Source organism: Martes martes, assembly GCF_963455335.1.
Source record: "Martes martes genome assembly, chromosome: 1".
Lineage (NCBI taxonomy): Eukaryota > Metazoa > Chordata > Mammalia > Carnivora > Mustelidae > Martes > Martes martes.
Window position 1 is genome coordinate 214793376 of NC_137888.1, and position 12312 is coordinate 214805687.

General features: G+C 58.9%; 2 protein-coding genes across 6 annotated transcripts in view; both read right to left on the reverse strand.

The window, feature by feature from the left end:
- Positions 1–12312, reverse strand: part of FSD1 (fibronectin type III and SPRY domain containing 1) — a gene marked incomplete at both ends in the record, with an annotated part of 516986 nt that overhangs the window by 385590 nt on the left and 119084 nt on the right. The gene's annotated exons all lie outside the window — the stretch shown is intronic.
- Positions 1–12312, reverse strand: part of TJP3 (tight junction protein 3) — a 32185-nt gene that overhangs the window by 16607 nt on the left and 3266 nt on the right. For 4 of the 5 annotated variants that reach the window (XM_080807748.1, XM_080807745.1, XM_080807747.1 and 1 more), the window contains exons 2-8: positions 4768–4824; positions 4529–4638; positions 3701–3803; positions 3145–3469; positions 1664–1767; positions 473–638; positions 93–201 (exon numbers count right to left, since the gene is read on the reverse strand). In XM_080807748.1, the coding sequence (XP_080663874.1) occupies positions 93–201; positions 473–638; positions 1664–1767; positions 3145–3469; positions 3701–3803; positions 4529–4638; positions 4768–4815 (965 nt within the window). In that variant the 5' untranslated portion in view covers positions 4816–4824. Of the gene's footprint in view, positions 1–92; positions 202–472; positions 639–1663; positions 1768–3144; positions 3470–3700; positions 3804–4089; positions 4151–4528; positions 4639–4767; positions 4825–12312 lie in introns of those variants that run through there. The other variant, XM_080807749.1, reaches the window with a different exon arrangement.

The following is a 12312-nucleotide window of genomic DNA, read 5'->3' on the forward strand; positions in this document are numbered from 1 at the left end:
GGAAGCCTCCTCCAGGCAGGCCGCCAGGTGCAAAAGATGTATGTGCCCTTGTTCCCCTTGGGCTCGACCCTTCTGGCCGAGGGGGTACGTACTCGGGGGAGTCGGTTTGGCTGGCATCCGAACTCCGTCGCATGTGCCGGGGTGGCGGTGGGACATGGGAGGGCGGCGCCTGGGACAGCTCCGAGCCGAGGTCCGAGATGTCTGCAGGGCAGAGCGCGACCCCTCAGGCCTCGGCCCGCACCTTCCAGACTGGATCCATTTCACAGAGCGAAACATCAAGGCCCCCTCGCGGCAGAGGGGCCCAGACCGAGTCAGCCTCCAGCCTTGACTTACTGTGTGGCCTTGGGCAAGTTTCTGTCCCTCTCTGAGCCTCTCAGGAGCTAGGCTCGCCAGTCCCCGCCAGGCTCTGCCCGGCACTCTCTGCCTCCCCTGCCCTCCATTCAACCCCCAGGGCCCGCTTCCGGCCCCTCACCGTCCAGGAGGGAGCTGTCGCTGTTGCTGTCGCTGACGGCCGGTGGGATGTTCACCAGGAACTGCCCTTGGTCCCTGAGCACCAGGAGAGTCAGCTTCCCTTCTGACTTCTCTATCAACCGCCGCGTGTCGCTCAGAGACAGATTCTTGCTGGACACACCATTGATCTAAAAGGGGCCGGGAAGGAAGAAGACAGGAAGGGAGTTAATGCAAAATCGGGGATACCAGAAACAGACAGTCTGTGTGGTGGTGGTGGGGGGTTAGAAACACATAATACCCAGGAATTCATAACAACAGCCCATCTCAAGAGGAAATAATAGAATTGGATTCCTCCTGCTCCGAGGAGACCATGCCCGGAAGAACCTCCCACAAGAATTCCAGAATCGGCCAATTTTCTGAGGGGCAGGGTGGGCACTAGGGGAAAATTGGAAGCAGGTTGACTCCCCGTCTTCCTCGAAGGGGAATTTCTCAGGAGACCCAAGGAACAGTCGTTAGAAACAAGTCTAAATAGGGAACAGGGAGTAGATAGCCAAGATACTAGAAGCAGACAATCGTAGGAGGTACTAGAAACAGACATTTAGAGGTGCGTTAGAAACATAATTTGGGGAAGGATATAAGGTCCTCTCCGGGGCACTCCAGGAATCCCTGTCCAACATTTCCCCAGTGGTGTGTCTGTTTTCATCCACCCTGGGGATTGTGAGTTTCTCATCCCCCCTGCTGAGCTACCTGTTTCTAGCATGTGCCCCAAACCACTAGAAACAGACAATTTCTCCGGGTCACTAGAAAGAGGTAACTCTGAAGAGGCTCTTGAAGCAATCCACTGGAAACGGTTTGGAAATCAAACACCAGGAATCACTAGAAACGGGTTTTCAGAAGAGGAGTCTGCAAAGAAACCAGCTCTAAGGCAGAGCCGCGCCTCTAAGCCTGGCCTCTGGACCGTCAGCACCGAACACCCAGGGCGAGTTCTGGAATGAGCACCGTGGCCAGCACCCCCATGGGATTCTGGGAATACTGGAACCCGATATTTGGCCGTGTTAGAGGAGAGGATGGGGGCAGGAGGGAGCCTGCGTTGTCCACTCTAACCTTGGGGAAACAGGCAACACCCAGGAGGCCCATGGTTCCAGCCAGCTCTGCTGACCTTGCCGGTGGCTGGGTCTCCCTGTCCTGTCCCCAAGAGGAAGTCTGGGCTCACCTGTAGGATGAGGTCTCCTTCCTGCAGCCCACGGTTCCTGGCAGCCAGGCCCGAATCGGTGATGTGCTTGATGAAGATCTGACTGCCCAGGGTGACCCCGAACTCTGTGGGGGAGGAGGGAAACTGAGGCAGGGCCTGGGGTCTGGGCTGCGGGCTCCTCTCAAACTCAGACTTCTCGCCTGCCCTCGACCCTCCCACCGGCCTTCCGGGCCACCCACGTGAAGGGAGAGCTGGGGCCTCGCCCCCCTCCATGCCACCCCGGGGCTGTTCTGACAACCCACCAGCCAGGACTGTGATCTCAGCATAGAAGGTCACAGCCAGGGGCCTGGGAAGGAACAGAGCCCTGGTCCCCACTCCCCAGCACCCTGCTCCATCACCCCATGGATGCTACTAATGACATTACCACCAGGGTTCAGGATGTGACCTTGCTATTAAAATCCCAGGGTGGGGGACCCCTGGGTGGCTCAGTTGGTGAAGTGTCTGCCTTCAATTCAGGTCATGATCTCAGGGTCCTGGGATTGAGCCTTGCTTCGGGCTCCCTGCTCAGCGGGGAGCTTGCTTCTCCCTCTCCCTGCTCTCGTGTTCCCTCTCTCTCTCCCTCTCAAATAAAAAAAATCTTAAAAAAAAATGATAAATAAAATTCCAAGGTGGGGACAGATGTCCTGGTGCCATTTGTCACATCGTGTTTAGAATTCTAAAGTCCCAGTGCTCCAATGGACTCGAGATAGGGTTGGAGTTCACGTCCCCGTTGGTGGCACAAAGGGGATTCAGTGATAGTGACACTCCATCCACCTCAGTGTGTAGGCTTCCTGGGGCTGCTCAAAATTGTCACAAACGTAGTGGCTTTAAAATGATACCGATTTGGGGCGCCTGGGTGGCTCAGTGGGTTAAAGCCTCTGCCTTCAGCTCAGGTCATGATCCCAGGATCCTGGGATCGAGCCCCGCATCGGGCTCTCTGCTCAGCAGGAAGCCTGCTTCCTCCTCTCCCTCTGCCTGCCTCTCTGTCTACTTGTGATCTCTCTCTCTGTCAAATAAATAAATAAAATCTTAAAAAAAAAAATGATACCGATTTGCAGTCTCACAGTTCTGGGCTCAAAGTTCTAAAACCCCAGCACAGGCAGGGCTGGTCCCCCCCAGGGCCCCAGGGAGACTGGGCACCCCCCCAAGCTCCCTGCTACCAGCGCAGGGTCTGCCCGTCTCTGGGACCCCCCGCCCTCTGCCTCCCTCTCATGAGGACCTCATGGGGATGCCAGGCCCCCTGGGAACCCAGGGTCACCCCCACCTGGGCGGGCATGACAAGGTCCCCTCTGTCTCAGGAGGGGACACATCCACAGGTCGCGGCGTCCAGGCTGAGCACATCGGTGGGGGCCTTTCCTTTGCTGACCACAGGCCATGCGGGACAGGGGCCAGAGCGGTGGCGGTGCCCCTCAGTGGGACTCTGCGTCTCCCCGGCCGCCAGCGCGCCCCAGCCGCGGGCTCACCTTCGCTCTCTCGCCTCCGCACCAGCACGGATTTCACGGGCCTCATGCGCACGTCCTGCCGCGGCAGCCGCTTGAAGCCGGACACCAGGGCCAGCCCGTTGGCCTCAGAGCTCGCCCCGGGGCTCCTGCGTCCGTGGCTGCCAGCCCGGCTCCGGCGGCCCGCCCTTGGCCGGCGCGAGCGCTCGTCCCAGGAGCGGCCGGAGCCACTGGACGTGTCCCCTTCATAGCCCCGGCTGTGGTCGGGCTCGTCGGAGTCCCGATGGCCCCGGCCGTAGGGGCCCGTCTTGGTGGCGGGCAGCTGGATCTTCCGGGGACGCTTCACCGTCTGTGAGGGGAGGAAGCGGGGGCCGGCTCAAGGTTCTGCCCCCATCCACTGGGTGGTCCCAGGGGACCCTGGCCCCCTCTCTGGGCCTCAGCGTCCAAGCTGTGAAATGGGGACAAGAGTCCACTTGCTTGTAGAAGCTTACACTCAGACTGCCCCTGGGCTGCAGGACCAGGTGGGGCTCGGGTTGGGGGGAGGGGCCGCCCCTCCCCCGACCCCCCACCCCCCACTCACAATGTTGGCCAACTTCGTGCAGGTCTTGAGTATCTGAATGGCAAAGGCGGAGGTGACACTCTCCATGGAGACCCCATTCACCATGACGATGTGGTCCCCCAACCTGAGGGAGGGGGCTGGGTCTCAGGGAGGAGCCCTCACAGGGGAGCCCTCTCCCCAGGCCTTCCCTGGGGGCCCCTGACACTTCCCCCAGTGCCCCACTTTGGGGTGGGCACCCCCAGTTCTGCAAGGCCTGCTTCTAATTCACTGGTGTCCCATGTCTCATAAAGACCGTAATCGTTCTGGGTCTCAGTTTCCTCACCTGTAAAATGGAGCTAATCATAGATGCTTCTATAATGATAAAATGCAACCACAGAACAGGAGCTATGGTTATAATGGTGTCTCCATACCCCTCATTTCTTCTGTCCATCCCTTCTTCCTTGGTCTGCGTTTCAACATCTCTCTCTCTCTCTCTGAAGCTGTTCCTTGAGTCTGGGCTGAACCAGATCACCCATCAGTCGCTCAGGTCCCTGAGCCATTTTCCCCCAATGTAACTCCCCAGAGCCTTCTGTCCAAAGGCTCAGGACCCTGGGTCTCCCTCCAGCCAAAACAGGCTTCCCAGTCCTCTAATTCCAGGAATGCCTGGGGCCACTATGACCCTCAGAACTACATCGGAGGACTAGAAAGTGCGTTGGGGAGAGGGAGGGCCACATCGCTAACTCGGTCCTGCCACCAGCTCCAAGCCCTGTGTTGCCAGAGCTGGAAGGCAGCAGGCACTGTGCTGGCTCCTCGCTTTGGCCCACACGGGTCCCTCCTTTCAGCCAGCACCCCTGCTGCCTCCCTACGCACCGCAGTCTGCCTTCCGCTGGTCCCCCAGGCAGCACATCAGACACAACCACGGACCCACTGGGCCGGTCTCGGCCGCCAGAGATCGCAATGCCAAAGCCTCGCTGGGGGTCCTAAGAGATGAGGAGACATAGGATGAGCGTCTGCTTCCCCTGGGGACAAAGGTTCTCCCATCCTGTCAAGCAGCCCCGGATCAAAAGGACGTTCCTGTTGGCGCCCACGCGGGGAGAGGGAGGCCTCACCTTGCAGAGCGTGGCTGTGTGCTGTTCCCAAATGGTCAGCTCCTCCATGTCCAACACCTGGCAGGAGGGGATGCAAGGTAGGTGTGAGGCCGTGCTAGGTCCACTGAAGCACTCGGGGGTCCCCTACCCTGGGTGGGGAGCCCGGGTCTGACACTCCCACCGTCCAAGCCTGCGGGCAAGTGGCCACCTCTCTGGGGGCCTCAGCTTTTGCATCTGCGAAGTGGGTGTACGTCAGGGTTCTCCGTAGGGACCGCTCTGCCCCCCAGAGGATATCTGGAGACATCTGTGGTCATCATGACTCCAGGAACCGGGCAAGTGGGGGGCAGGGGTGCTGCTCAACCCCCGCAGAGCAGGGCAGCCCCCCACAGAGAACAATCCGGGCCCAAATGTTCATATGCCAAAGCTGAGACCCCGGTTTAAGTGAACTGTACTGGTAAGAGCGGAGAGAAGGCACATGCCTGGGGGATCAGGTCTGGGGGGACCCATGCCTGGGGGTCAAGCCAGCTCTGCCGGGCAGAGGGCATGCATTCCGCTCCAGCCCCCCGGGGCCTCCTCACTGTTCCTCCAATACCTGGGGCCTTTGCACACGCTGTTCCTTCCTCCTGGAACTCTCTTCCCCCATATGTCCACCTGACTCCTCCCTTGGTCTCCTGTTCCTCTTGGCTCACGTGTTACCTTATTGGGGTGGCCTCCTGACCCCCCTGTTCAGAACAATAAGCCCTCCCACTCCACAACAGACCCCCTTAGCCACCCTGCCCCAACACGGTTTCCCAATTCACACAACCTGGGACCCCTTGACCTTCTCTAGATTTTTCTGATCTGTCCATCTCCCCTCTCTAGAAAATCAAATCCGGAGGGCAGAGATCTTTGTCTACCTTGGTCGCTGTGCAGTCCTGACTCACAGCAGGGATTCAACAGCTGTTGAAGGAAGGAAGGAAGGAAGGAAGGGAGGAAGGGAGGATGGGCTTTCCTTGTGCCGAGGACTTTGCGTGTCCTATCTCATTTAGTCCACTCACTGAAGGGAGCGTCTATTATCTATTATCCCTATGTTCCAGAGGAGGAAACTGAGGCACGAGAGGCAAAGTCACCTGCCAAGCCAACAGAGCTGACGGAGGTGGCGGCTGGGGAATGTGGACCTACCAGACCGTGGATGGGAAGGCAGAAAGGAGGCCCCCGCATTCAGTGGTCCTATTTCCCTGGGGGGCCTGGTAGAAAGGACCTCCCTCCCCAGCCCCGCACCGCAGGTGGCTGATTCTCTGGGCAGAAAATCCCTGCACTGGCGGCTGCTGCCTGGTTCCCGGGAGAGCAGCATTCCTGGCTCCCAGGGAGAGGGGAGTGGGGCGGAGGAGAGAGGAACAAAGCCCAGGGCGGGGCCTCCCAGGCACTCCAGGCTCTGCTGCCGGGAGCGGGAGCGGGAGCAGGAGGGAGAGGGCAGCGCTCACAACCAAGACTCAGCCCCCTTGGCTGGTGGTGGTCCTGGAGCCACTCCCAGCCTTGGCTTCCCCTGCTGTAAAATGGGTTGCCCTCCATCCCCGCTGCCCGGTCTTTCAGGGCTGAGGCACCCCTGGAGCGGGGCACGGAGGAGCCACACGCCAAAGGCAGAAAGAGCCTCCCCCCACCGCCCCCCTCCCAAGACGCAGCAGGTGTCTCTTTCCTCCTCTGCCCATTGATAAGAAAACCTGTTCCGAGGGCTTTACACACACCAACTTGTTCAATCCTGAGGGGCCCTAGGATGTGGCCTCCTCCAAAGGGAGAGGGAAGGACGGCCCAGAGACGTCCAATACCATGCCTGAGGTCACACAGCCGACGGAGGACCCAGGCAGCCCGTCCCACACCCCTGCACCTTGCCACAGACCCCATTCCTCTTCTGTTTCATTCTTCTTTTCTCCAGAAACTGATTTTTCAAAACAATCTTTTTACTTGGCTCCGATTTTGTGCTGAATTTGGATTTGTGCTGAATTTGGCCCCCCAAATTTGGATTTCCTGGCCTTCTTCTAAGAAACAGCCCCAGGGAACCAGGGCCCCCAGGGGACAGGTGCAGGTGGCCCAGGCTTGTCCTGTCTTGCACAGATTCATGCCTCCTCGGTTGTCAGAGGCCTTGACTAAAACCCAGAGGGCCAACCCTAACCACCCCCGGCCCCCCTCAGCCCAGTTCACCTCTATGGTTTTCCCCAATGGACCCCTGTGCCTAACACACAACCCCAGGATTTGCACACGGTTAGCCCTTGCCGCTGCGGGTCTCGGCTCCAAAGCTGCCTCCTCAGGGAGCCGGCCCTGGCTAGCCAAATTCCCCTGGCTCCCTATCACTCTTCCGTGTTTCATTATGTTTTATTCATGACATCCAAATCATCTTAAAATATCCTATGTGATCATCAGTTGGCAAGTTTCTGGTCTTTCCCCCTGGGCTGTGAAGGCTGGGTGAGCCTCTCTCTTTGCACACTCTGGTCATGGCCATTGGCACGTCCTGGGCCCTGCGATCAGCTTCTGCTCGGAGCCTTAGCACCAATGGTACTCTCTGGAAAACTCCTATTCAACCTTCACAGCCCCAGTGCCATTGTCTCCTCCTGCAGGAAATGAGTCTTCAGCGGCCCCACACACACACCTCACATCCTTAATTACTGGAATCTGGAATGTCCCTGTGCACTATGTCCCATACACCCCTCTAGTCTGGGGCATGCTGGTGGGCAGGGCTGGAGGCCCAAGGACCCCAGCATCGTCCCCACAACTGCAGCAGGGAGACAAGAATTTGGGGGATCGGGTGAACGGTGACGTGAAAGGTCTATTCAGCCAGGAGAGCAACCGGCACGTCAGGAATTCCTAGACCCCTCAGCCAGGGACCCATCCGGGAGAGCTCTAGGGGGGCGGGGCCGCACCTGCTTCCCCACCCCGAGCCCCAGGCCGGTGACAAACAACAGAGGGGAGGAGGAGTCGCCCAGAGGGGGCAGGTCAGGTGGTACCAAGTCACACAACCCCAGGCACTAGGCTCCGGGGACTGCAGGCCTCTCTCCCCCGCTCCGCCCCCAGCTCCGGGAACAAAGGTGGGGGAGGCGGGAAAGGGGGCCACAAACAGGCGAGTTGGGGAGGGGATTCTGGAAGCTATTTCCCCGCAGCCAGGAAGAAAGCTGGCGGGAACCCGAACTGCCCGGCCTTAGGGCTCGGGCAGTGTGGTCTGGGCCAGCCATATTTCCCCCCCGGGCCTCAGTTTACCCCACCCCCACCCCCGCGCGATCTCCCACCCAGTGCGGAGACTGTGAGCCGGTGTAAGCTCCATCCCTGGAGGGGGAGGTCCCCCCAAATAGAGACACGGAGATCCCCTCCCTCCCAGCAGGTTTGCTCTTGTGGAAAAGGGGCATCTCGATCCCTGTCTCTGCCGTCCCAGTATACAGCAAGCGCCCAATACATGGTGGTTACTTCGTCAGCAGCTTCCTCGCATTCACTGAAGCCACCCCAGACCACAAAAGAAGTGATCGCTGCCGTTCCACTGTGGCTCAGACTTAACTTGAGGGAACACCGCGGGAGCCCGGCGTAAACACCTTCACAAGGCACCCAGCATGTGCCAAGCGCTTAAAACACATTTTCTTCCTAGGATCCTCCCTACGCCCTTCTTTTAAAATGGTCACCAATTTTATAGGCGAGGCACAGAGAAGCTTTGTTTCGCGGGCCCAAAGTTATACAGAAAAGTCAGGATTTGAACCCAGGTCTACCGGGTAACGAGGCGGACCCTGGGGCAGAGAAAGCCCCCCCGAGACAGCTTTAGGCCGCCAGCGGGCGTGAACGCCCCTCGCTGCGCAGCCTCGGGCTAGCCACACTATTCCTCTGGGCCTCAATTTCCCCATCTGTGAGCTGGGGTGATCTGGGGTCCTGGGTCCAGGTCGCAGCCCCCACTCCGACTAGATTCCCCTCCCCCTCCCGCCCTCGGAGGGCTACTCGCCTGGAATCTCACGGCCATGGTCCACCCCCGGGACTCTCCAGCGCCCCTGCCCCTGGGGGGCCTTGGAGACGGTCACTCGGTCCCCACCTTGGGGTGAGGGAGGAGGCTGGGGAGGCTGGCGGCAGAGAGTGGCCGGCCCTCGCCCTCCTCCAGCCCGCTCCGCGGCTCCCGGCTGCACCTGCCCCTCTTCCTCCTCCTCGTCCCCTACCGGCCCCGCCCCCGCCCCGACACGCCTCCGAGACGCCGCGGAGGGAGGCCGCCTTCGCCCCTGATCGCCGGATCCAGGCGTCGGGGCGGGCGAGCCAGGCCGGGTTTTCCACCCGGCTGAGCCCCGGCCGGCCGTCGGGGCTGGGGACCCGCCAGGCAAGGCTGCCGCGAAGACCCGGCAAGAATTCCGCCGCGTTTCCGAACGGAACCTGCGGTTCAACAGCCGTGGACCCGGCCCCTTTCTGGAATCAGGTGGGACCACGGCACAGGAGCAGGTTCGGTGCCGGAGACGTCCAGAACGGAGCGCTAGCCTCTCTCGGGGCGCCCCGTCGCCGAGCTTTACCCCATTACACAGAGGGGAAACTGAGGCCCGGTGACGTCAGCGGCAGGCACTGACTGATGCTCGGAGGGGCGCGGGAGCCTCCACTCCGCACTGGCCCGGGCCCCCCGCCGAGGAGGGCGGGGCTGGTGGGAGGAAATTCTGGGAGCAAAGGTCAGGCCTCCTCACCCTCGGAAGGTGAGATCTAGGAAGGACAGGGCTGGGGCAGGAAGACCTCCCCTGGGGAAGGGGAGGGAGCGAGGAATCCCCTGGGTGGGCGGGGCTGGCGGTGGCTCCACCCACACCTTCCTTCCGGCTGTATTTACTTTGACATCCAGCTGTCTGGGTGGCACCTCGTGCCAAGGTCGAAAGGGCAAATCAGGGCATACGCTTCCCAGCCTCATCCATTCGGAGCTGGCAGAGAGGAATCCCACCCACGCTGTGGCGCAGAAAGGTAGAGAAGAAACGAGGAAACTGGGGGATCAGGAAGTGCTTCCCGGAAGAGGGAGCATTGCAGCTGGGGTTTTGAAGGTTGGGTAAGAGTTTGCCAAGTGAACAGGATGATATAATACAATCTTTGAGCCCCCCCCCATGACTTCTTACCCCTCCCCGCTTCAGTCCTCCCCAAAACACGAGTCCGCAGAGCCCAGCCCGCCAGCGTGGGCCTCCGAGCATCTCCAACGTTCCCCCAAGACGGTAAGCCTTGGCAGAAACCCATCTGAGGACCGACTCCAAACCTCAGGGCTGGAGGGGAGAGCTCCGCTTTTCCCCAATATGATCTTTGGCCACCAGCAGGCGGTACACAAAACCATTTTAGGTAGAACAAGGTCAAACTTTTTTTTTTTTTTTAAATAGCTGTATATTTGTTTTAATGAGTCATAGGAAAACATAAGTGAGCTCCCCGCTGACACGCGCCCATGGGTGTTGGTGGCTGTGAGTGCCCGAGAGTGGCCCGCGTGTGTTGAACAGCCCGAGCTCCTGCTTCACTACAGACCTCAGCCCCAGTATCTATGGACTAAAGGGGTTCAGTGTGCGGTAATGAGGCTCCTGGCTTACGTTTATCGAGAGTTTGCTTCACTGCAGTTGCACATAATGATGGGCCTAAAGACCACTATTCCAGACACCCCCAAGCCGGATCACTTTAAGGACATAAAAATCTGCTTTTCCTCAATCTGCTTCATTCACGCATTCATTGTTTTTATTCAGTCATTAACGCAAGAAAGTGTCTCCTGCTCTACGCCAAGTACCTAAGCGGGAACCCAACCCAACCAACTTCCCATCTGAAATGTCAGTGCCAAATTCAACCAGGAGGGGGTAGTGCGGGCATGGCCATGGCGTGAGGGAGTAGGGGGAGGGAGCGTGCCTTGGACAGTGGGGTCCCGGAACTAACCCTGGGATGATGACCCTGCTCCGTCTTCCCGAGTGCCTAGGGGGGAAACTGAGGCCCAGACGGAGAGCCGGGCCTGGACGGAGGCCCCTGAGAGTGGTGGCCGCAGGAGGGCTGAGAGCCCAGGATGGGGCTCACGGAGGGGGCTTGGGGCCCTGTGTACACCAAGGACTGATGTGACAGACCCAGGAGAGCCAGATGATATTCGAATCGTCAATGTAACATAAATAGAAAGTGCTACTGAGACTTCTGAGAGCATCGGGAGGGAGACACGACAGGGGCTGGGGGCTCAGGGAGGGGTTCCCCGAGGAATGGCACTCAAAATAAGAACTGAGTTTAGGAGGAGTGCCCTGGGTGAGAGGGATCCAAGCAGAGGAACAATTACACCTAAAATAGATGAGGGAGGAGCCATGGAAAGATCTAGGTGTGCAAAGGCCCTGGGGCAGGACCACACCTGGCACATTGCGGGAACAGCCAGGAGGCACATGGGACTGGAGCGGAGTGGGTGAGGTGGGGGAGGGAGGAGGGAAGGGCAGGAAGAGGAACGAAGAAGGTCATGCAGGGGCTAGGGGACTCAGGGGAGGACTTGGGCTTTTACCCCCAGGGAGGAGGGAGACCTGGAGGGCATTGGGCACAGTGGGGGGAACCCTGATTTGGGTGATCGCAGGCACCCCCTGGTGGTCACTGGGGGAGGACAGGCAGTGGGGGGGCTAAGGCAGGAGCTGGGTACTAGGGAGGTCAAACCTGGAGGCCCTTGCAAGGTGTGGCTTTAAAACAAACAAACGTTTTATCTTGGAATTATTTAAAATTGACTTGGGAGGCGGCGCCTGTGTGGCTCAGGTCAGGATCTCAAGGTCCTGGGATCGACCCCCGCATCAGGCCCTCTGCTCATCGGGGAGCCTGCTTCCTCCTCTCTCTCTGCCTGCTTGTGATCTCTGTTTAAATAAATAAATAAAATCTTAACAACAACAAAAAAATCGACCGAGGAGCCCCTGGGTGGCTCAGTCAGTTAAACCTCTGCCTTCAGCTCAGGTCACCATCCCAGGGTCCTGGATTCGAGCCCCTCATCAGGCTCCCTGCTCAGCGGGGAGCCCAGTTCTCCCTCTACTGCTCCCCCTCCTTGTGCTCTCTCTCTCTCCCTCTCTCTCTCTGTCAAATAAATAAATAAAATCTTTAAAAATAAAATAAAATTGACCGAAAAGTTGTAAGTACAATTCAGAAAGTCCCCAGATGACCCTCACCCGGTCTCCTCCGACACTAACATTTTCCACGACCACGGTGTACTGTCAGAACTAAGACACCAACATCCTATGTCACCATGAACCGAACTGCAGACTGTTCTCACGCTTGCCCACGTGAGCTCACACGCACCTACGTGCATACCCAGAATGCTGACGTGAACTTAGAGGTGGACAGTAAGCCGGACGATTACCACAGGGCAGTAATCAACAGCCTCCGTTGGACAAAATTCGTTTGCATTTCTATGGACCGGCGCCGTCTGCCATCCTGCGGCCGGCCGCTGGTTTCCTCTTACTTACAGGGTGGGGAAGCAGTCCCGAGGCAAGGAGAAGCGCAGATAATTTTAGAGGACACCCCAAAGCCTGGCATTGATGCTCAATGATTGAGCGATGCTCAATCGCTCTACAAATGCTAGGGAGCCATTGAAAGTTCTTGAGCTAAGGTTGCACCTTATTAACTGCA